Source organism: Pristiophorus japonicus, chromosome 18, assembly GCF_044704955.1.
Source record: "Pristiophorus japonicus isolate sPriJap1 chromosome 18, sPriJap1.hap1, whole genome shotgun sequence".
NCBI classification, from domain to species: Eukaryota; Metazoa; Chordata; class Chondrichthyes; family Pristiophoridae; genus Pristiophorus; species Pristiophorus japonicus.
The window spans coordinates 92,776,886-92,801,708 of record NC_091994.1 but is presented as its reverse complement, the minus strand read 5'-3'; the positions used below and the strand labels follow the sequence as shown (position 1 = coordinate 92,801,708).

General features: G+C 49.8%; 1 protein-coding gene across 1 annotated transcript; it reads left to right on the top strand.

The window, feature by feature from the left end:
- Positions 1 to 1,098: 1,098 nt before the first annotated feature.
- On the top strand, positions 1,099 to 12,371 carry kiaa2013 (KIAA2013 ortholog). The gene is made up of 3 exons (XM_070860372.1): positions 1,099 to 2,938; positions 5,249 to 6,102; positions 11,770 to 12,371. The coding sequence occupies exons 1-3, from the start codon at positions 1,969 to 1,971 to the stop codon at positions 11,785 to 11,787; spliced, it is 1,842 nt and encodes a 613-aa protein (XP_070716473.1). The 5' UTR covers positions 1,099 to 1,968; the 3' UTR covers positions 11,788 to 12,371.
- Positions 12,372 to 24,823: the final 12,452 nt, after the last annotated feature.

The following is a 24,823-nucleotide window of genomic DNA, read 5'->3' as shown; positions in this document are numbered from 1 at the left end:
TCCTGCTCACGAACACTGCCCAGTGACCCCTGGGTTGGAGAGAGAGGAAATCAGCCAGGATTCCTTATCCTGATCACTGCCCAGTGACCCCTGGGTTTGAGAGGGTTAATCAGCCAGGGTTCCTGCTCCTGATCACTGCCCAGTGACTGAGGGTTAGAGAGAGGGGGGTAATCAGCCAGAATTCCTGCTCCTGATCACTGTCCAGTGACCCCTGGATTAGCAAAAGGGAGGAAATCAGCCAGGATTCCTGCTCCTGATCACTGCCCAGTGACCCCTGGGTTAGAGATAGAGGGGAAATCAGCCAGGGTTGCTGCTCCTGATCAATGTCCAGTGACCCCTACGTTAGAGAGAGAGGAAACCAGTCAGGGTTCCTGCTCCTGATCACTGCCCAGTGACCCCTGGGTTAGAGAGAGGAGGAATTAGCCAGGGTTCCTGCTCCTGATCACTGCCCAGTGACCCCTGGGTTCGAGAGAGGGGGAATCAGCCAGAGTTCCTGCTCCTGATCACTGCCCAGTGACCGAGGATTAGAGAGAGAGGGGTAATCAGCCAGAGTTCCTGCTCCTGATCACTGCCCGGCGACCCCTGGATTAGCAAAAGGGAGGAAATCAGCCAGGGTTCCTGCTCCTGATCACTGCCCAGTGACCCCTGGATTAGCAAAAGGGAGGAAATCAGCCAGTGTTCCTGCTCCTGATCACTGCCCGGCGACCCCTGGATTAGCAAAAGGGAGGAAATCAGCCAGAGTTCCTGCTCCTGATCACTGCCCAGTGAGCCCGGGCAGTGGGGAACTGTGCACGGCAGGAATCAACATCTTCAGGTGAGGAAAGTGGCGGGAGAACCAAGCTCAGTTTGGCTCTGATGCTATTCTCTTGGTGCGCAGGGTCCGTGCTGCGCTGTCCTGCCATCTCCCTGCAGCCCTGGACCAGGTGCCGGTCCGGATCGTATCCCTCGCTGCAGGATCAGGGGCGGGGCCAGTGTCGGGCTAGGGGCGGGGCTCCTGTGTGGGCGGGGCCGCCACACTCGGCTGTTTCCGGCTGCCATTCGCTCCGAGGCCGAACCGTGCTGTCGCAACACAACGCGACACTTCCGGGTAAATCTCACCGACGGCAACTCATCCGGCAGAGTCATGTGAGAGTGACAAGGGCAGAGAGAGAAATAAGATTAAATAAATATAAAGACGAAAATAGGACAGGGTCACTGTATTACTGAGGAACAGAGGCGAGGAGAACTCGGGCACTGGAGATACTGAGAGAAGGGAGAGAAATGGTGGAGAAACAGAGAGTGAAACTGAGGGCAACAGAGATGGAGATAAACTGAGAGAGAGAGAGAGACACAGACAGACAGACAGAGAGAGAGAGAGAGGGAGAGGGAGAGGGAGAGGGAGATAGAGCAAGAGCAAGATACATAGAGGGAAGGAGAGAGAGACAGACAGGGAGAGAGGCAAAGAGTGAGAAAGAGGGGAGAGTAATAGAGAGACAGAGGGAGATGAAGAGAGAGAGTGGCAGAGACTGAGAGAGGGAGAGAGCAAGCTTTTGGTCCTCTGCACTAGTTTTTCCTTATGTGTCCAGAGTGATAGAGATAGAGACTAACGTATTGGAGAAAGATAGATCAGGACTTAAAAAGTCACTAAGTTTGGGTGACTGAGAGCTTGGTGTCTTGTAACTACAAGTCCAGAGAAAGGATTAGTTTGACTTAACCAGTTTAAAAGAGAAGAATAAAGGGGCGATAAACACTGAAGGTGATATTACTGAGGTGTCCTTGTAAGTGCAAGCAGCACAATCGCCATATTGAGGAGAGGGGGTACGATTAATATTCAAGATAGAAAGAGAGAAGATAGCTGTGTTGATATGTTTTTCTCCTGTGCTCTTGACCTCTCCTGAGAGCTGACAGAGAGACACTGCAAGACCTGTCGATAGTTTCGATTAGAGGCTGGAAGGTAAAGGACGAGGGGAAGGGGCCAGCGGCCTGAGGATGTGGCTGCAGCAGCGTTTGAAGGGGTTACCAATGCTGCTCTCCAGCAGCTGGGCCAGGAGAATGCTGGCAGGCCTGGGTATCCTGCTGATCTTTTACTGGTACCTGGCTTCAGAAGGTGGGTTCAGGCTGTTCCCTGGCTCTGCCGATCCCAAAACAGTGACAGACAGTTGCCTTCAGGTAGAGACCCAACGATGGAAGTCAGCTGTAGACCACAGCAATGGCCTGATGAGTCAGATTGATGGAGAAGACCAGGGACAGTTATCTGGCCCAGCTGTGGTTGGCAATGGCCATCTGGTGGTGGACGCTCTCTCCAATCAGCTTTGGGTGGCATTGTCCCCTGCCTCGGGCCTAGCTGCCATCCACCTGACGGACTATGTGCCACTGGTAGCTCTGAAACCACTCAGCGCCCGTTCGGTGTCCAGAGCTGCACTCATCCACTTCCAGGAGGGTCTGGTTCGGCTGTTGCAGTGTATCCAGATTGGATTATCCCACAAGTCCCGGGAGTGTGTCACCCTCCGTGAGGATGTGATTGTGCATCGGAGCAGGCCCCACCTCATACTGCAGAGGATTCACATCTCCAACCCCAGTGACAGGAGGGCAGTCTTTGAAGCCAACAGCAAGTTGCCCGTTATTGGAAACAAATTCGCCTCCAGCCTGGAGAAGCACAATGACCAGGAGTTTGTCCTCTTATCGGGAAGAGTACTGACAGAGAAAAGAGAGACCATTCTAGTGGTGGTGGCCACACAAAAAATGACCATCAGGCTGCAGATGGCAGCAAAGTCCGAATTTACTGAACACGTGGTTTCGGTGGTTCACGCACTCGAATTAATAGATGCAACAAAGGTGGAAGAATCGTTCAGTAAACTGAGAGAGGCGGCAAAAGCAGAAATGTTCGAGCTGCTGAGGATGGGAGCAGAAGAACTGTACCATGAGCATCAGAAGGTGTGGGGCGATTTAATCATGTCAGGTAAGCTACAGCATGTGGCTAAGATTGGGCTCCACTGTGACACCTCCAGTTGTTCATTAACCTGCTGACATGCGTTATATTCGTTCACAGGATGTGGGCGTTGCTGGCAATTGCCCTTGAGTATGTGGTGGTGAGCTGCCACTTTGAACCGCTGCATTGAACCACTGCAGTCCGTGTGATAAAGGTACTCCCATCATCATCATCGTAGGCAGTCCCTCGAAACGAGGATGACTTGCTTCCACGCCAAAAAAAGGATGAGTTCACAGGTGTTTCAAAGGAGGACCGAATAGTCCAGCTCCTGAACTACCTCCTGAAGGGTGGAAGATGCCTGTGCGTGGATTGACAGAGCTAGGTCTTGGTCCAGTGGCAAGGATTAACCAAGACAACTGTTGACCTGCTCTGCTGCACGGACCTAGTGCGCACACATATCGCAGTGTGGGCTGGCCACTGCTGCCACGGGCTCTGGCCCCGAACTCACGACTCTCTTGGGCCCCTATTAACTAGGCTGAGGGCAGCAGGCGCATGGGAACACCAACACCGCCTCCAAGTTCCCCTCCAAGTCACACACCATCCTGACTTGGAAATATATCGCCGTTCCTTCATTGTCGATGGGTCAAAAGCCTGGAGCTCCCTCCCTAACAGCACTGTTGGAGTACCTTCACCACACGGACTGCAGCAGTTCAAGAAGGCTGCTCATCACCACCTTCTCCAGGGCAACTGGCGACGGGCAATAAATGCTGGCCTGGCCAGCAACGCCCACATCCCATGAACGAATTTTTAAAAAGTGACTCGGTAGGTAAGTGCACTGCCTTGGGTAGTGCTGAGCCATAAAGACCAGAAAGGCCCTAGGTTCGATCACTAGTCTCTGCTGATTCTGGCCAGGGGTACCAAAGACCAAAGAGGGAAATTCCCTTCCAAGTTAAAGGAGAGGAGATTGGGGGAAGGGAGATGTAAAAGACAAAATAGCGTACTCTCAGTGCTGTTAGGGAGGGATTCCAGGATTTTGACCTGGCGACGATGAAGGAACGGCGATATACTTCCAAGTCAGGAACAGAAACAGGCACAGATATGATTGGCCGAATGGCCTCCTTCTGTGTTGTAAATTTCTATGATTCTATGTGTGTGACTTGGAGGGAAACTTGGAGGCGATGGTGTTCTCATGCGCCTGCTGCCCTTGTTCTTCTAGGTGGTAGAGGTCGTGGGTTTGGGAGGTGCTGCCAAAGAAGAGAGTTTTGTGTAGAACAGCCATTGTGCCCCTGGAGAAGAGGGACAATGTTCATGAGAAAAGGGCCAGGAGCCTCTGTACTAACCTGCACAGTAAGACCGTAACCCCATATGCCAGCGTGGGACGCCCACTCTCCCTCTCCCATAATCTGATTTATATTTTTTTTCTGCAGATACAGGGTTCATTTAGCTATTGATCGGTTTCAGTCCAGCCTGTTAGTTTCTGTTAAAGGCCAGTTGGAGTTGGGTTTTCCTCAGTTCTGCTGAATAGTGAACCCGTCCTTCAACCACATGTTGGAGTGAGCTAATGATGCTGATCCAGACAGCTCTTCCTCATGTGGGAAGCAATGAGGCAAAATGTAGCGCTGTGACATTTCGAGGTGTAACTGACAAATAGGGCCTGAGTTTGGGAGCTGGTAAATCTGCCGAGGGCACAGTCGGTGCCTGCCACCCGGTGTTCAGGCTGGTCAGTCAACTTGCTTCAAAGATTGCAAGCAGGAGTTAGCCCACCCCCAGCCTGTGTCCACCCCATCTTCCCCCCCCTCCCCTCCCCTCCCCTCCCCCAGCCTGCCTCACTCATCCTTAGCTGAGGTTCAGGCATGTTGTTTAATTGTGCCCCCTCTTTGACCCGTGGACATTTGGTGAAGGGCTGAGTCTTTCCCCGGTGACCCAGGATGTAAATGTGATGGGTTCAGCGGCCGGGGACCGCTCAGAGATTCACCTCCTGCTCTGTGCTGATCCAGCTACTTTCAGCTGGGTTGATGTTTGGGCTCGGAGTCTCCGGGCTCCCGACTGCCATGTAGGGTGTGATGCCCTCTGCAGTTAAATAGCCGACACTCGAGCACCGAGGGGGGGGGCGAAGAAAACAGGAACTGGCATGAAACCTGAAGAGCTGCTCGATGCCATGCAGTGGTAGAACTCGGGATTGGGGCGCCTCTCTTTTCCCCCCCCGCCCCCCCCCCAAACAGTCTGGGTCATGCTGGCTGGGGGGCACTAGCTTATGTGGGCGTCAGTTCCTCATGTGACATGGGACTGGTGGGATGTGGGTGACGTGTGCCCGCTGTGAGCTGCCGCTTTCTGTTGCAGGTGTGGAGATGAAGAAGATCACGGACGCGCACACCCCTTCCAGCGTGACGGTGAACAGGACGCTCTTCTACGTTCTTGCCACATCAGCGGCTCCTCTCCTGGACCCGTGGAGCGGGGCGGAAGAGCGGGAGAAGCTGGAGGCCAGCCTGAACTACGCGGACCACTGTTTCAGCGGGCACGCCACGATGCACGCGGAGAACCTATGGCCCGAGCGGATCTCCGACGTCGCTCACTTGCTGCAGCTCTCCAACCTGTGGAGACTCACGCTGCAGAAGCGGGGCTGCAAAAGCCTGGTGGCTGCCGGCTCGCACGGCATGGTCCAGGGTATGGTGATGAGCTTCGGGGGCCTCCAGTTTACCGAAAACCACCTCCAGTTCCAGGCCGATCCCTCTGTCCTGCACAACAGCTACTTGCTGCGGGGGATTCATTACAACAAGGACCTGATCAACCTGGCCGTCTTGCTGGACGAAGAGGAGAAGCCTTTTCTCCACGTCTCCGTCAAACCTCAGGACAAGCAGGTCAAGCTCTACGGCTGTGAGGCAGGCTGCATGAACGACCCGGTGGAGCTGACCTCCGAACTGAAAGGCCACACGTTTCCTGTCATGGTAACGCGGCCCATCACCCCCTTGCTATACATCTCGACCGACCTGACTCACCTGCAGGCACTGAGGCACACGCTGCACCTGAAGGCTATCCTCGCTCATGAGGATCACATGGCGGAACAGTACCCCGGCCTCCCCTTCCTCTTCTGGTTCAGCGTGGCGTCGCTCATCACCCTGTTCCACCTCTTCCTCTTCAAACTCATCTACAACGAATACTGTGGCCCAGGTGCCAAGCCCATATTCAGGAGCAAGGTATAACTCTTCCGCGGGACCCCCTGTCTCTTGCTAGCTGGGAGTGATGCTACATTCTGACTCTTGCAATCTTTCTCTGAGATGGGGACACTTTGAGTCTGTGGTGCTAAGCGGGAGTTGGTTTTCTTTTCTGGTGAAACCTTTGAACCCTTTCACCAGCACAATACCCTGATTCAAAGTTGAACAGCGCACTTCCTGAGTGACGTAAATCAATTTTATAGTTTGCACCACAAACTTTAAATTTAAGCAAAATCAGAGCTTGTGTTTGTGTGAGTGTGTGTGTGCCTGACTCAATTATAACCCACTAGAAAATGAACCAACACAAGTTACTTAATGCAGTAGCTTTATTCCCGCTCGTTCTGAGTGTTTGTGGTGTACACACTGCAGGTGAAGCCGATACTCTGCTCCGCGGAGTTTACATTTTTGGGGATTGATGTAAGGGGTAGGAAGAGCACAATATATAATTTCCGACTGATTTGAAGCAGTGTCCAAATTGAAGAGCTGCCTTGTGACACTAGCCTGTCTTAGTGGGTCTGAGGGTGTGCAGCGAGAGTCTGTGGGTTTGAGGGTGTGGAGCGAGAGTCTGTGGGTCTGAGGGTGTGGAGTGGGGGTCTCTGGGTCTGAGGGTGTGGAGCGGGGGTCTGAGGGTTTGAGGGTGTGCAGCGGGGGTCTCTGGGTCTGAGGGTGTGGAGCGAGAGTCTGAGGGTGTGGAGCGGGGGTTTGAGGGTGTGCAGCGGGGGTCTCTGGGTCTGAGGGTGTGGAGCGAGAGTCTGTGGGTCTGAGGGTGTGGAGCGGGGGTCTCTGGGTCTGAGGGTGTGCAGCGAGAGTCTGTGGGTTTGAGGGTGTGGAGCGGGGGTCTGTGGGTTTGAGGGTGTGCAGCGGGGGTCTCTGGGTCTGAGGGTGTGGAGCGAGAGTCTGTGGGTCTGTGGGTGTGGAGCGGGGGTCTGTGGGTTTGAGGGTGTGCAGCGGGGGTCTGTGGGTTTGAGGGTGTGGAGCGGGGGTCTGTGGGTGTGGAGCGAGGGTCTCTGGGTCTGAGGGTGTGGAGCGGGGGTCTCTGGGTCTGAGGGTGTGGAGTGGGGGTCTCTGGGTCTGAGGGTGTGGAGCGGGGGTCTCTGGGTCTGAGGGTGTGGAGCGGGGGTCTCTGGGTCTGAGGGTGTGGAGTGGGGGTCTCTGGGTCTGAGGGTGTGGAGCGGGGGTCTCTGGGTCTGAGGGTGTGGAGTGGGGGTCTCTGGGTCTGAGGGTGTGGAGCGGGGGTCTGTGGGTCTGAGGGTGTGGAGAGGGGGTCTCTGGGTCTGAGGGTGTGGAGCGGGGGTCTGTGGGTGTAGAGCGGGGGTCTCTGGGTCTGAGGGTGTGGAGAGGGGGTCTCTGGGTCTGAGGGTGTGGAGAGGGGGTCTCTGGGTCTGAGGGTGTGGAGAGGGGGTCTCTGGGTCTGAGGGTGTGGAGCGGGGGTCTGTGGGTGTGGAGCGGGGGTCTGAGGGTGTGGAGCGGGGGTCTCTGGGTCTGTGGGTGTGGAGCGAGGGTCTCTGGGTCTGAGGGTGTGGAGCGAGGGTCTCTGGGTCTGAGAGTGTGGAGCGAGGGTCTCTGGGTCTGAGGGTGTGGAGCGGGGGTCTCTGGGTCTGAGAGTGTGGAGCGGGGGTCTCTGGGTCTGAGGGTGTGGAGCGAGGGTCTCTGGGTCTGAGGGTGTGGAGCGAGGGTCTCTGGGTCTGAGGGTGTGGAGCGAGGGTCTCTGGGTCTGAGGGTGTGGAGCGAGGGTCTCTGGGTCTGAGGGTGTGGAGCGAGAGTCTGTGGGTCTGAGGGTGTGGAGCGGGGGTCTCTGGGTCTGAGGGTGTGCAGCGAGAGTCTGTGGGTTTGAGGGTGTGGAGCGGGGGTCTGTGGGTTTGAGGGTGTGCAGCGGGGGTCTCTGGGTCTGAGGGTGTGGAGCGAGAGTCTGTGGGTCTGTGGGTGTGGAGCGGGGGTCTGTGGGTTTGAGGGTGTGCAGCGGGGGTCTGTGGGTTTGAGGGTGTGGAGCGGGGGTCTGTGGGTGTGGAGCGAGGGTCTCTGGGTCTGAGGGTGTGGAGCGGGGGTCTCTGGGTCTGAGGGTGTGGAGTGGGGGTCTCTGGGTCTGAGGGTGTGGAGCGGGGGTCTCTGGGTCTGAGGGTGTGGAGCGGGGGTCTCTGGGTCTGAGGGTGTGGAGTGGGGGTCTCTGGGTCTGAGGGTGTGGAGCGGGGGTCTCTGGGTCTGAGGGTGTGGAGTGGGGGTCTCTGGGTCTGAGGGTGTGGAGCGGGGGTCTGTGGGTCTGAGGGTGTGGAGAGGGGGTCTCTGGGTCTGAGGGTGTGGAGCGGGGGTCTGTGGGTGTAGAGCGGGGGTCTCTGGGTCTGAGGGTGTGGAGAGGGGGTCTCTGGGTCTGAGGGTGTGGAGAGGGGGTCTCTGGGTCTGAGGGTGTGGAGCGGGGGTCTCTGGGTCTGAAGGTGTGGAGCGGGGGTCTGTGGGTGTGGAGCGGGGGTCTGTGGGTGTGGAGCGGGGGTCTGTGGGTGTGGAGCGGGGGTCTGTGGGTGTGGAGCGGGGGTCTGTGGGTGTGGAGCGGGGGTCTGTGGGTGTGGAGCGGGGGTCTGTGGGTGTGGAGCGGGGGTCTGTGGGTGTGGAGCGGGGGTCTGTGGGTGTGGAGCGGGGGTCTGTGGGTGTGGAGCGGGGGTCTGAGGGTGTGGAGCGGGGGTCTCTGGGTCTGTGGGTGTGGAGCGAGGGTCTCTGGGTCTGAGGGTGTGGAGCGAGGGTCTCTGGGTCTGAGAGTGTGGAGCGAGGGTCTCTGGGTCTGAGGGTGTGGAGCGGGGGTCTCTGGGTCTGAGAGTGTGGAGCGGGGGTCTCTGGGTCTGAGGGTGTGGAGCGAGGGTCTCTGGGTCTGAGGGTGTGGAGCGAGGGTCTCTGGGTCTGAGGGTGTGGAGCGAGGGTCTCTGGGTCTGAGGGTGTGGAGCGAGGGTCTCTGGGTCTGAGGGTGTGGAGCGGGGGTCTCTAGGTCTGAGGGTGTGGAGCGGGGGTCTCTGGGTCTGAGGGTGTGGAGCGGGGGTCTGGGTTTCAGGGTGTGGAGCGGGGGTCTGTGGGTCTGAGGGTGTGGAGCGGGGGTCTGTGGGTCTGAGGGTGTGGAGCGGGGGTCTGTGGGTCTGAGGGTGTGGAGCGGGGGTCTGTGGGTCTGAGGGTGTGGAGCGGGGGTCTCTGGGTCTGAGGGTGTGGAGCGGGGGTCTGAGGGTCTGAGGGTGTGGAGCGGGGGTCTGAGGGTGAGGAGCGGGGGTCTCTGGGTCTGAGGGTGAGGAGCGGGGGTCTGTGGGTTTGAGGGTGTGGAGCGGGGGTCTCTGGGTCTGTGGGTGTGTAGCGGGGGTCTCTGGGTCTGAGGGTGTGGAGCGGGGGTCTGTGATTGATCCGCCACAGATACTCACAGCTTCAGCCTGATCTGATGGGATCCTGCTTTTTCTGCTGAGTTGAGATTCAGTCAAACTTCACCAAATCCATCGACCAGGTTAATGTTTTATATAAACTGGCAGAGTAAACTGATGCAGTTAATCAATGTCGGCATGATCCCCGAGACGCAATGTTCTCTCTAACGTGAGCAAGCGGAGCGGACGGGATCTTGCTCCATTATTTTCTGCAGGTGGGAGTATGCTGATGGACAGCTCCTGTGGCTGATCACTAAACAGAGCGCTGGTGGGGCTTATAGATTGGAGGCTTTTGACTGGTACAGGGACCGTGGACCATGTGCATAATCCTTCGTACATGATCAAAGAATCGGACATCAGAAAATCCCAAACATTGCACTTTGCCATTTACTGAAGGAAACTGTGCTGTGAAATGGGGCAACAGCTGGACCGGTTACACTGAGAGTGGGAGTACTGGGTGTCGGAGAGTGAGCTGCCAGGACACGGGGACCAATAGGCTCCCATGTTCAGTCTCCAACCCCAGGGATTCCTGCTCCTGATTGCTGTCATTGTGGTTAATGGGAGGTAACAGGATCTGGCTCAGCGTGAGATACCCCCCCACTATTGAATAGCCAGCCTCCTCTGCTATATTTTATGATGCGTGAGCCTGATGCCATTCACAATAGGTAAATGGGCACTTGGATGAGGTACCAGAGGGCTGCCAATGTTCATGGGACTGTACCCGATCAGAGTTTGGGGGGGGGGTGGTTGAGAGCAGTAACTGCGATGTGACGATGACTTTGATCAGTGCGGTGCCCCCACCCCCCCTCCCAAGCCCCACCCATATCAGGGAGTCACTGCCCCTTTCGCTGATCTTTGCTCAGGAATGGTTGGGGGCTCTTGGGGTGGAGATGAATGATTTTTACCTGCTATACTCGACTATGAGTGAGCTTTTGCTGATTTACGGACTGTGCTTGTGTGTGAATGTTCCGTATGTCGTATTCACTGTATTTCACAGAGGCTTCCTGAGTGTCCTACAAACGCAACCCAATCAGCTGTAAATAATCAGACCGAGAGACGTAATATCCCAAACACTCCATTACTGCATTAGTAATCCTTGCTCGGAAGTTAATGTTATTCTAGAACATAAATGGAGCCATGCTCTGCCGTGTGGCTTTATAAATAGCCTCTTGTTAACCATGGAGTGAAAGGCTATGTGTCTGCCCAAGAGCAGCCAATGGTTTCCGTCCAGCAGGTACGTGGGGAAGTGCATTGTGTTACTGGCCCTGTTATTGGAGACACCCTGAGCTCTGTGAAATACAGAGACTTACTACTCACACTTCAGATCAGACTCGTTTAAACAAAATGTTTCATGTTACTGACCCTGTTCATTTAGCAGCAGTTGGTGAGTAGATGGAAACAAACTAACCATCAAGCCAGCCCTGAGATTCATTTACAGGAGGGATGTTATTCACTTTTATTATCTTCCACTTTAGTGCCTAAGGATTGTTTACTCACACAGCTGGTGCACGATCTTCATTCTGCCCAGCAGTGTGTGGCCCTTGGTCCCCACGTTGTCCACTCCCAGAGCCCAGGCTGAGACTCCAGTCCCGGGGCTCACTGGCTCCAGTCCCTCAGCCCGCACTTTAGGCAGCTGCCAAGCGCAAATGAAGCGTGTCCCCATCTAGAGGGACAATCAAGCGGACAGTTTCTCGCTCACCTTTCCCCACTGTGCCCACTTGTGCCAGTTTACAAGACAGCATCCGCAGAGCCTGGGAGCAGCTTGGCTCAGACAGCTCCTGGCTGTGGAATGCTGTGTGGTGGAAAATATATTTTCAAATTAGAATATAAAACCAGACCAAAAATAATTGTTAGCAGCATCCATTGTTACTTCCCTGATTGTTAATACCACCGATTGTTACTCCCCTGATTATTACCATCCAGTGTTGCACCTCTGATTGTTAGTACCTTTCATTGTAATTGCCTGAATGTTAGTACCGTCCATTGTTACTACCCTGGGTGTTAGTACTATCCATATTACTAACCTGATAATGCCATCCATTGTTACTGTTCCAATTGTACGTGCCATCTGTTGTTACTGCACTGTTTTAGTACTGCCCTGATCACTTTTACTGAGGACTTACAGTCAGTGTAATACATTGTCCCCTATCTGTCTGATCTGTTTCCCTGCTGGACACTGGCTTCTGAGTTGCTTTTTGCTGTCTGATAGTTTCACAAGTTTCCATGTCTGTTGGTTACAGTTTTCTCTTTGTCAATTAAACAGGATATCCTAAGAATTTGATGAAATGATTCCTGTCCCCTTTCATCATCACCTCCTATGTCCGTGTGGCTGTTGACATCTGTAGGTTTAGAGGATTGGAGGGTGATGCGGCCATCGGCAGCGGGTGAGAGTGCATCTACAAGCCAATCCTTTCTTTCCCTTTTTTAATAAATGAAGAGCACTGCTTTTAATTTATTTGCTGAAAAAATGTGAAATTGAATTAGACACTGGATGTTGGAGAACTGCAGCAAAGCTGTCGCTTGTAGCTGTCGTGTGGCATTAACTGATCATTGCAGCAGAGATTGAACTGGGATTCCTGACACAAATCCACCTGAAAATCTCGGCTTCATCCTTCTCTCCAGTGAAAGTCGCCTCACATTTTCCAGCATGATGCGGGCTGTGCAGTTCCTTGCGCTGGGTGAAAGAATCCTTTTCTGAATTGGCCGTGTGACCTTTTTTGCTAGATTCAAAATTGTTACATAGGGAGAGAATTGTGGGGAATAGTTTTTGATCCGATGCAAATGTTGCTTGGGGTGAAATTTCTGGGTGATTTTCTAATAACGCTGTTAAGAGTTTGAAATAAACACCATCACTTCAAAAAATGATTTCTGGTTCGATTCTGGATTTATTGAGAACTGGTCACATATCCCAATGTTGGTGGCTTCTTGCAATATTTCATTAGCAGGATTACCAGCACTGATAGCTTTTAAATATGATATATTTTCCCTTTCAGTATTAATTACGTATTTCAGTGAGGGACACTGGAGAAAGTGTCCAGGTACCGTTTTCTGTTAGCTCCTGAGGCTGTGGCTCCTGGTCCAGTGTGTGTGAGGATTGCTCGGGTACAATGGCTAGCACCACTTGCACTATTTCTAGAACCTCAAACATTGGTTTAATTCCCAAACCTATTTCATTTTAACCCCCGCTATGAATCGATTTATTCTGCGGCATCAATGCCATTTATGGACATTGAGAGAGCCGCTCCTGGTTCCTCAATAGCTGAGCCATTAACTGGAGGTGCTGAGTTCTATCCCTGGTTCACACTCAGTCAGCTTATCTTGGCCAGGGCACCAATTCTGGGGCTAGAGTTGGGTTCTGTACCCCTGGATAAGGGACGGGAAAGTGAGTCAAGGTTCCTGCTCCTGATTAGTACTTAGTACCTCCGGCCAGAAAGTGTATGTATTTAGATGTTGGATTAAGTCAGAATCAGCTGTGAAGCACCCTGCAGTTGAATACCTCAAAGATAGTAATCTCAGGATTGCTACCAGTGCCATGTGCTAGTCAGAGTAGAAATAGCAGGATAGTTAAGATGAATACGTGGCTTGAGGAATGGTGCAAGAGGAGGGAAGGGATTCAAATTCCTGGGACATTGGAACCGGTTCTGGGGGAGGTGGGATCAGTACAAACCGGATGGTCTGCACCTGGGCAGGAATGGAACCGATGTCCTGGGAGAGGGCTGTTGGGGAGGGTTTAAACTAATATGGCAGTGGGGTGGGAATCTATGCAGGGAGACAGAGGGAAGTAAAATGGGGGCAGAAGCAAAAGGTAGAAAGGAGATAAGTGGAGGGCAGAGAAATCAAAGGCAAAAATCAAAAAGGGCCACATTACAACATAATTCTAAAAGGACAGAGTGTTATAAAAAAAAGCCTGAAGGCTCTGTGTGTCAATGCGAGGAGCCTTCGTAATAATGTGAATGAATTAACTGCGCAGATAACTGTTAACGGATATGATTCATTGGGATTACGGAGACATGGCTCCAGGGTGACCAAGGCTGGGAACTTAACATCCAAGGGTATTCAATTTTCAGGAAGGATAGAGAGAAAGGAAAAGGAGTTGGGGTAGCATTGCTGGTTAAAGAGGAGATTAACGCAATAGTAAGGAAGGACATGAGATTGGATGATGTGGAATCTGTATGGGTAGAGCTGCGGAACACCAAAGGGCAGAAAACGCTAGTGGGAGTTGTGTACAGACCACCAAACAGTGGTAGTGAGGTTGGGGATGGCATCAAACAGGAAATTAGGGATGTGTTCAATAAAGGTACAGCAGTGATTATTGGTGACTTTAATCTACATATAGATTGGGCTAACCAAACTGGTAGCAATACAGTGGAGGAGGATTTCCTGGAGTGTATAAGGGATGGTTTTCTAGACCAATATGTCGAGGAACCAACTAGAGAGCTGGCCATCCTAGACTGGGTGTTGAGTAATGAGAGAGGATTAATTAGCAATCTTGTTTTGCGAGGCCCCTTGGGGAAGAGTGACCATAATATGGTAGAATTATTCATTAAGGTGGAGAATGACACAGTTAATTCAAAAACTAGAGTCCTGAACTTAAAGAAAGAATGGTATGAGAGGTGAATTGGCTAGGATAGACTGGCGCATGATACTTAAAGGGTTGACGGTGGATAGGCAATGGCAGACATTTAAAGATCACATGGATGAACTTTAACAATTGTACATCTCTGGCGTAAATATAAAACGGGGAAGGTGGCTCAACCGTGGCTAACAAGGGAAATTAGGGATAGTGTTAAATCCAAGGAAGAGGCATATAAATTGGCCAGAAAAAGCAGCAAACCTGAGGACGGGGAGAAATTTAGAATTCAGTAGAGGAGGACAAAGGGTTTAATTAGGAGGGGGAAAATAGAGTATGAGAGTAAGCTTGTAGGGAACATAAAAACTGACTGCAAAAGCTTCTATAGATATGTGAAGAGAAAAAGATTAGTGAAGACAAATGTAGGTCCCTTGCAGTCAGAATCAGGTGAATTTATAATGGGGAACAAAGAAATGGCAGACCAATTGAACAAATATTTTGGTTCTGCCTTCACTAAGGAAGACGCAAGTAAACTTCCGGAAATACTAGGGGACCGAGGGTCTAGCGAGATGGAGGAACTGAAGGAAACCCTTATTAGTCAGGAAATTGTGTTAGGGAAATTGATGGGATTGAAGGCCGATAAATCCCCAGGGCCTGATAGTCTGCATTCCAGAGTACTTAAGGAAGTGGCCCTAGAAATAGTGGATGCATTGCTGATCATTTTCCAACATTCTCTGGACTCTGGATCAGTTCCTATGGATTGGAGGGTAGCTAATGTCACCCCACTTTTTCAAAAGGAGGAAGAGAGAAAACAGGGAATTATAGACCGGTTAGCCTAACATCAGTAGTGGGTAAAATGTTGGAATCAATTATTAAAGATGTAATAGCAGCACATTTGGAAAGCAGTGACAGGATCGGTCCAAATCAGCATGGATTTATGAAAGGGAAATCATGCTTGACAAATCTTCTGGAATTTTTTGAGGATGTAACTAATGGAGTGGACAAGGGAGAACCAGTGGATGTGGTGTATTTGGACTTTCAAAAGGCTTTTGACAAGGTCCCACACAAGAGATTAGTGTGCAAAATTAAAGCACATGGTTTTGGGGGTAATGTATTGATGTGGATAGAGAACTGGTTGGCCAACAGGAAGCAGAGAGTAGGAATAAATGGGTCCTTTTCAGAATGGCAGGCAGTGATTAGTGGGGTGCTGCAAGGTTCAGTGCTGGGACCCCAGCTATTTACAATATACATTAATGATTTAGAGGAAGGAATTGAATGTAATATCTCCACATTTACAGATGACACTAAGCTGGGTGGCAGTGTGAGCTGTGAGGAGGACGCTAAGAGGCTGCAGGGTGACTTGGGCAGGGTGACTTGGACAGGTTCGGTGTGTAAGCAAATGCATGGCAGATGCAGTATAATGTAGATAAGTGTGAGGTTATCCACTTTGGTGGCAAAAACAGGAAGGCAGAATATTATCTGAATGGTGACAGATTAGGAAAAGGGGAGGTGCAACGAGACCTGGGTGTCATGATGCATCAGTCATTGAAAGTTGGCATGCAGGTACAGCAGGTGGTGAAGAAAGCAAATGGCATGTTTTCCTTCATAGCGAGAGGATTTGAGTATAGGAGCAGGGAGGTCTTACAGAGCCTTGGTGAGACCACACCTTGAATATTGTGTACAGTTTTGGTCTCCTAATCTGAGGAAAGACGTTCTTGCTATTGAGGGAGTGCAGCGAAGATTCACCAGATTGATTCCCGGGATGGCAGGACTGACATATGAAGAAAGACTGGATCGATTAGGTTTATATTCACTGGAATTTAGAAGAATGAGAGGGGATCTCATAGAAACATATAAAATTCTGACGGGATTGGACAGGTTAGATGCAGGAAGAATGTTCCCGATGTTGGGGAAGTCCAGAACCAGCGTTAACAGTCTAGGATAAGGGATAAGCCATTTCGGACCGAGATGAGGAGAAACTTCTTCACTCAGAAATGTGAACCTGTGGAATTCTCTACCACAGAAAGTTGTTGAGGCCAGTTCATTAGATATATTCAAAAGAGAGTTAGATGTGGCCCTTACGGCTAAAGGGATCAGAGGGTATGGAGAGAAAGCAGGAATAGGGTACTGAAGTTGCATGATCAGGCATGATCTTATTGAATGGAGGTGCAGGCTCGAAGGGCCGAATGGCCTACTCCTGCACCTATTTTCTATGTTTCTATGTAATAACCTGTCACCACTCAGCCTAAACTCACAATGAATAATCACACTTGGACGAGGTAACAAGGGGATGTCCAATCCATTGACCAGTACCCCAGTGAGTGTCAGCACCCATGGATCTGTACCCCAGTGAGAGTCGACACCCATGGACCAATACCCCAGTGAGTATCAGCACCCATGGATCTGTACCCCAGTGAGAGTCGACACCCATGGACCAGTACCCCAGTGCGTATCAGCACCTATGGACCAGTAACACAGTGAGAGTCAGCACCCATGGATCTGTACCCCAGTGAGAGTCAGCACCCATGGACCAGTACCCCAGTGAGTATCAGCACCTATGGACCAGTAACACAGTGAGAGTCAGCACCCATGGATCTGTACCCCAGTGAGAGTCAGCACCCATGGACCAGTACCCCAGTGAGTATCAGCACCTATGGATCTGTACCCAAGTGAGAGTCAGCACCCATGGACCAGTACCCCAGTGAGTATCAGCACCTATGGATCTGTACCCCAGTGAGAGTCAGCACCCATGGACCTGTACCCCAGTGAGAGTCAGCACCTATGGACCAGTAACACAGTGAGAGTCAGCACCCATGGATCTGTACCCCAGTGAGAGTCAGCACCCATGGATCTGTATCCCAGTGAGTGTCAGCACCCATGGACAAGTACCCCAGTGAGAGTCAGCACCCATGGACCAGAACTCCAGAGAGAGTCAGCACCCATGGACAAGTACTTCAGTGAGAGTCAGCACCCATGGATCTGCACCCCAGTGAGAGTCAGCACCCATGGATCTGTACCCCAGTGAGTGTCAACACCCATGGACAAGTACCCCAGTGAGAGTCAGCACCCATGGATCTGCACCCCAGTGAGAGTCAGCACTCATGGATCTGTACCCCAGTGAGTGTCAACACCTTTGGACCAGAACCCCAGTGAGAGTCAGCACCTATGGACAAGTACCCCAGTGAGAGTCAGCACCCATGGATCTGCACCCCAGTGAGAGTCAGCACCCATGGATCTGTCCCCAGTGAGTGTCAACACCCATGGACCAGAACCCCAGTGAGTGTCAGCACCCATGTACCAGTACCACATTGAGAGTCAGCACCCATGGATCTGTACCCCAGTGAGAGCACCCATGGATCTGTACCCCAGTGAGTGTCAACACCCATGGACCAGAACCCCAGTGAGTGTCAACACCCATGGACCAGTACCCCAGTGAGTGTCAGCACCCATGTACCAGTACCCCATTGAGAGTCAGCAATGATGGGACTGTGCAGAAGAAGATTTAATTTGTAGCCCATGCTGTACCTGGGAGATTTGCGAGGGTATAACACAGATTCACTACGATGCTGTCCGGTATAAGTAAATATAAATACAAATCTAAAGCCTCAACATCCTTCCTGTAATGTGGAGACCAAAACTGCACACAGTCTCCAACTGTGGTCTTGCTGAGATTTTAGATAGATCCACCATTACACCCCAACTTTTATATGCCATTAAACCCGGTAATCCATTAGCGTGTTCTGACCTTATCCAATTGAAGTACTGCTTTTAATGCTGTGAATCTGATCCCCAAATCCCTCTGCTCTTCCACATCACCCAGCTTTCCCCATACAAATATCATTATTACTTTTATTTTTTTACCAAAACATACCACCTCACATTTACTGCCATTTTTTTGTCCATTATCTATCTGTTACTGAAACTTTTAAAACCTGATGGGATGTGTAAGATAGATTAAAACTGTCACCATAAAATATTAAAACACCAAACACAGTGAGATCCAACTCTACAAGTTAAGAGTCAATTATGAATTTGGAATTAAATCAAGGACTTCAGATTAAATCATGAAGATCGTGGGTGTAAGGACATTATTTGAAGCTGGATTACATGATCACTTTTTACTCTCATTATCCATCTCTTTGTAATGAAAACTAAAGAGTCTAATTATAATTAAAAGTAATGGACATGAGAAATATGTAATGTTGTCACGTGACCCGTGGGAGAGTGAGACATTTTATAGTCAGAAAATGGAATTAAAGATTTATTCACACAAACATGTTCCTGAGTAACTAGTTCAGTGTGTATTGAGCGCAGAGGGTACCGAATGAGGAGGACGTGTGAGAATCTGAGTGCACAGAGTGCGGGCTGGTGCTTGTTGAGGCCGCCAGAGGCCAGGATTGCTCCACGGTGACCTGCGTGCAACTCAACTACACCCAGAGGCTGTACGCCGGCTCTCGCTGGGTCCACGCCCATTGGATCCGTCACATTTAAGCGGCTACCAGTGATGACGCTGCCGCAGTATTTCTCCGGGACTCAAAGGAAATCTTATTCCGGGATAAATGTCAATAATAATCCGACCGACACGCCCCCGTTTAGATTTGAGGGGCGGAGATTCATTTTCTCCTGTTTCTATAGAATTCAGAAATAAAGCCCATGAACAACGAGAGCAGGTTTGTGCTGAGTGTGAACTAGGAACCTAGAATTGTACAATAAAACATGTATCCAGGAAGGACACCATCAGGCACAACCGTCACTGATCACCATCAGTGTCACTGTTCACCATCACTGTCACTATCACTGTGTCACTGTTCACCATCACTGTGTCACTGTTCATCATCAGTGTCACTATCACTGTGTCATTGTTCACCATCACTGTCACTGTTCATCATCACTGTCACTGTTCACTATCGCTGTGTCACTGTTCACCATCACTGTCACTGTTCACTATCATTGTGTCACTGTTCACCATCACTGTCTATGCCACTGCCGGGTGGGTTGGAAATCCTCTTCTAATCCGATACGTGCCCGTTTCATGCTACCCGAGTAACCTATTTCACCCCCATAAAATGTTACCGCACAACAACAGGCCATTCGGCCCATCAAGTCTTCATTGGTGTACTTTTTAAAAATCTGAGCCACCCAGTTAATTCCACTCTCCTGCTCATGCACCGAACCCTTTAATATTTCTTATTTTCAAGCAACTGTCTAATTCCCATTTAAAAGAATTGCTGAACTGTGCTTTAACAAGTGTTTGTGGCAGAGAATCCTACATTCTAAACACTCTCTGTGCTTTTTAAACTCCCCTTATTTTTGTGATCACCTTTAATTTCTGGTGGAAACAATCTCTCGCTGTTTCCTTGATAATCCTCCCTCAGAACACACCTAATCACACTTCTCAAGTTCCTCTTCATCACTGTGACTGCTCATCCCTCGCAATATCCCAGTGAATCTCCACTGCACTTACCCCTTTGCCTTTATATCCGTCCTACAGTGGGGGCCCAAAGTGTACACAATACGCCAGCTGGGGTCTGACTCAGGTCGTGCAATTTGCAGCAGGATTCTTGGCAGGGAAGCTGCTTAGCTCAGTGCTCAGGTGCTGTGTAAGAGAGCAAATGATGGAATTGGGCAAGGGACTGTTAGTCTGTTAGACTGTTAATAAGAATTAGGAACAGGAGTAGGTCATCTAGCCCCTCGAACCTGCTCCGCCAGATCTCCCTGTGCTGCAGCACATTGCCTAGTTGCCTAGTTCAGAATCTGAGTGTGTCTCAGCTGGACTGTCTGTTCCTGGACCTCTCCATCTCCAAACATCAAAAGGATCTCTAATAAAATGCTGCATCATTAGAACAAACAAGCTGATCTCCAATTGCAGAGCAGCATGAATATGCAGTCCCAGATAGAAAGGGCCAACAAACAGATCGCGAGTGATGCAGTGGGTGGGTCATTATACAGTACAGAATTAATTAAGTGGTTGAGGATTAGTCCACTTTGCAGATTTAACCAATAAAAGCACAAGTTCAGCAGAGAGCCTTGCTATGTTATGACAAGTTTTTTGTTACCACTGCTGATAGGAAACATTGTTCCCATATTCCCAGCTTTTTCTCAGCTATGTATCCGCTCCCTCTATCTGTTGCCGAAAATAACAGCTTCTTCCCATCACTTGCTGAACACTGGGTGCATTTGCAGTACTGAGCTGGGTTGGTGTTTCCGTCCCGATTCAGGTCTGGCTCCTAGTCCAGATTAACACTACATCTTTAGAATGATTGTGAACGCTCTCCTGGCCGGACTCGCACATTGCACCCTCCATAAACTTGAGCTCATCTAAAACTCTGCTGCCTGTATCCTAATATTGTACCTGAGCTGCTTTGAGATGTTCCATGTGATAAGGCACTCTGTAAATGTAAGCATTATTTCTTATATTATGTGAACTAATTGTGTTACCGCCTGATAATCAGCTATTATCACTCCTTAAAATTACATGAATTATAATACTTTCGTTAACCGTTGCGCACTGAGATAATGGCAGACATTTAGAGACCGCATGGATGAACTACAACAATTGTACATTCCTGTCTGGCATAGAAATAAAAAAGGGAAGGTGGCTCAACCGTGGCTATCAAGGGAAATCAGGGATAGTATTAAAGCCAAGGAAGTGGCATACAAATTGGCCAGAAATAGCAGCGAACCTGGGGACTGGGAGAAATTTAGAACTCAGCAGAGGAGGACAAAGGGTTTGATTAGGGCAGGGAAAATGGAGTATGAGAAGAAGCTTGCAGGGAACATTAAGACGGATTGCAAAAGTTTCTATAGATATGTAAAGAGAAAAAGGTTAGTAAAGACAAATGTAGGTCCCCTGCAGTCAGAATCAGGGGAAGTCATAACGGGGAACAAAGAAATGGCGGACCAATTGAACAAGTACTTTGGTTCGGTATTCACGAAGGAGGACACGAACAACCTTCCGGTTATAAAAGGGGTCGGGGGGTCTAGTAAGGAGGAGGAACTGAGGGAAATCCTTATTAGCCGGGAAATTGTGTTGGGGAAATTGATGGGATTGAAGGCCGATAAATCCCCAGGGCCTGATGGACTGCATCCCAGAGTACTTAAGGAGGTGGCCTTGGAAATAGTGGATGCGTTGACAGTCATTTTCCAACATTCCATTGACTCTGGATCAGTTCCTATGGAGTGGAGGGTAGCCAATGTGACCCCACTTTTTAAAAAAGGAGGGAGAGAGAAAACAGGGAATTATAGACCGGTCAGCCTGACATCGGTAGTGGGTAAAATGATGGAATCAATTATTAAGGATGTCATAGCAGTGCATTTGGAAAGAGGTGACATGATAGGTCCAAGTCAGCATGGATTTGTGAAAGGGAAATCATGCTTGACAAATCTTCTGGAATTTTTTGAGGATGTTTCCAGTAGAATGGATAAGGGAGAACCAGTTGATGTGGTATATTTGGACTTTCAGAAGGCGTTCGACAAGGTCCCACACAAGAGATTGATGTGCAAAGTTAGAGCACATGGGATTGGGGGTAGTGTACTGACATGGATTGAGAACTGGTTGTCAGACAGGAAGCAAAGAGTAGGAGTAAATGGGTACTTTTCAGAATGGCAGGCAGTGACTAGTGGGGTACCGCAAGGTTCTGTGCTGGGGCCCCAGCTGTTTACACTGTACATTAATGATTTAGATGAGGGGATTAAATGTAGTATCTCCAAATTTGCGGATGACACTAAGTTGGGTGGCAGTGTGAGCTGCGAGGAGGATGCTGTGAGGCTGCAGAGCGACTTGGATAGGTTAGGTGAGTGGGCAAATGCATGGCAGATGAAGTATAATGTGGATAAATGTGAGGTTATCCACTTTGGTGGTAAAAACAGAGAGACAGACTATTATCTGAATGGTGACAGATTAGGAAAAGGGGAGGTGCAAAGAGACCTGGGTGTCATGGTACATCAGTCATTGAAGGTTGGCATGCAGGTGCAGCAGGCGGTTAAGAAAGCAAATGGCATGTTGGCCTTCATAGCAAGGGGATTTGAGTACAGGGGCAGGGAGGTGTTGCTACAGTTGTACAGGGCATTGGTGAGGCCACACCTGGAGTATTGTGTACAGTTTTGGTCTCCTAACCTGAGGAAGGACATTCTTGCTATTGAGGGAGTGCAGCGAAGGTTCACCAGACTGATTCCCGGGATGGCGGGACTGACCTATCAAGAAAGACTGGATCAACTGGGCTTGTATTCACTGGAGTTCAGAAGAATGAGAGGGGACCTCATAGAAACATATAAAATTCTGACGGGGTTAGACAGGTTAGATGCAGGAAGAATGTTCCCAATGTTGGGGAAGTCCAGAACCAGGGGTCACAGTCTAAGGATAAGGGGTAAGCCATTTAGGACCGAGATGCGGAGGAACTTCTTCACCCAGAGAGTGGTGAACCTGTGGAATTCTCTACCACAGAAAGTTGTTGAGGCCAATTCACTAAATATATTCAAAAAGGAGTTAGATGAGGTCCTTACTGCTAGGGGGATCAAGGGGTATGGCGAGAAAGCAGGAATGGGGTACTGAAGTTGAATGTTCAGCCATGAACTCATTGAATGGCGGTGCAGGCTAGAAGGGCCGAATGGCCTACTCCTGCACCTATTTTCTATGTTTCTATGTTTCTATAATCGGAATAGCTCAGGTGTATTGGATCTCAGCCTCTGCTGTGACACTTACAAGAAAGGGCCCAAAGTGAATATAACAACTGAATGAATTCAATATATGTATGTATGTATCTTATAAGTATATCATTTCATTCTGGTGTTGCGATTGCTGTGAGAGGCAGTGTTTTGCCCATGGCATATTATTCTTTGCTTGTCTTTTTATTATGGTACCTTAAGGGTTAAAATTAAGTTCACTTAAAAAAAATAACGCAATCTATTTGATAAACAATAACCCAGGACACAAACAACACATCCCCTGGAGATGAGGGGTTATTAATATGTAATGACTTAAACAGAATTCTTATTCCGTGGGTAGCAACCGCACCTCTGAGTCAGAAGGCTGTGGGTTCAAGTCCCACTCCAGAGACTTGTGCACAAAAATCCAGGCTGACACTCCAGTTTAGTGCTGAGGGGGTGCCGCACTGTCAGAGGTGTTGTCTTTCAGATGAGACCTTAAGCCGAGGCCCCGTCTGTTCTCTTAGATGGACGTTAAAAGATCCCATGGCACTATTTCGAAGAAGAGCAGGGGAGTTATCTCCGGTATCCCGGCCAATATTTATCCCTCAATCAACATCACCAAAACAGATAATCTGGTCATTATCACATTGCTGTTTGTGGGAGCTTGCTGTGCTCAAATTGGCTGCCATATTTCCTACATTACAACAGTGACTAGACTTTAAAAAGTATTTAATTGGCTGCAAAGCACTTTGGGAGGTCCGGTAGTCGTGAAATGCGCTATATACATGCAAGTCTTTATTTCTTATTTATCTGCTGCATTTGTTCACTGCCACCCCAAAGGGACAATCGGATGTTTCTACCAGAAATTAAATAACTTTTTGATCCGGTGCATCTAACGATATACTTTCCCAGTGGAATGTTTACTTGCAGCCTTTAGAATTTGGGCCGTGTCCTGAGTTACCCAGCGAGAGGCTCAGCCACTACCTGTTGTATCATGCTGGTGTTTGTCAGCTTGATGCGGGTAGGAGAGATACCTACCTGATTTTCTTTGTTCTCTAGTTGGACATCAAAGGAGTTAGAGAATATATCTCAAGTATGCTTGTGTCAATTCAAGTGTCATGGCAGAGACAGAGAGAGAGACGGGGGAGAGAGAAACAGAGAAACAAAGAGAGCGAGAGAGAGACAAGTGGAAGTTAAAAGTAAACACTCATACAATGTTATGGTTAGGAACCTCACTCTCCGGGGTATCTGTTATTCTACATATAAACTACCCAAACTTCTCGATTAGATTCCACTTTTGAATTTGTTATTTATTCTCTGGGTGTACATGATCAGCCATTGTTACAATGTAGGGATGAGCAAGTCTAAGGGGAGATTTATAGATGCTTTTTTTTAAATTATGAAGGAGGGTTTATCAACTCAATGACGGCTCATATGTTGCTTTGGCTCTTCTTACCCGTCTGAAAGCTGCCATGATCACAACATCTGCAATTTTAACCTGCTCTAATGAACAAGGACAGATGTCTGGAGGCTTCTTTACATATCATCATTCGGCGGGGTACATCCTTGAGACCCGACTGTAACTTTAACTCAGGCCTGAGCGGGGAATCTACCTAGGGTAAAATCGGGGCCACTGGGGAGACTACATTGGCCTCGAGATGGTTTCACTAACTGTATCCCCAGCATCACCTCCAATACTGACTGTGGAGGCCCGGGTGTGACGGACAGGACTGAACGACTCTCGCCAGGAAGACAGGTTAGTGAAATCGGAACAAGTTAAAACAACACAAGGTGGGAGGCAACTGATGTGAACTTGGGCAATAGAGAGACTGAGGGCCGAAACCGAGAGAGACAGACAAAAAGAGGTCCGCTTCAGAGGTCACTGTATATGCTGCGAGAGAAAGTGAGCAGCCGGCCACTCTCTCTAGACTGCTGATAAGTCAAGAACCAGAGATAGATCCCCAATGAAATTAGACTGGATCGGCATACATGGAACTAAACACAAGGATCTCCCGGGTAGGAGGGAGCTTGGTACTGGGCCCCGAATTCACAGAACACAAAAACAGAACTAGTCTCCTCACCAAACCAAAAGTTGATTGAT

What these genes read in the sequence shown, in the direction of transcription:
- kiaa2013 (XM_070860372.1), top strand. Translation starts at nt 1,969, where the DNA reads ATGTGGCTGCAGCAGCGTTTGAAGGGGTTACCAATGCTGCTCTCCAGC. An exon ending in GGGCGATTTAATCATGTCAG is followed by an intron (nt 2,939 to 5,248) that starts GTAAGCTACAGC and finishes TTTCTGTTGCAG; the next exon opens with GTGTGGAGATGAAGAAGATC.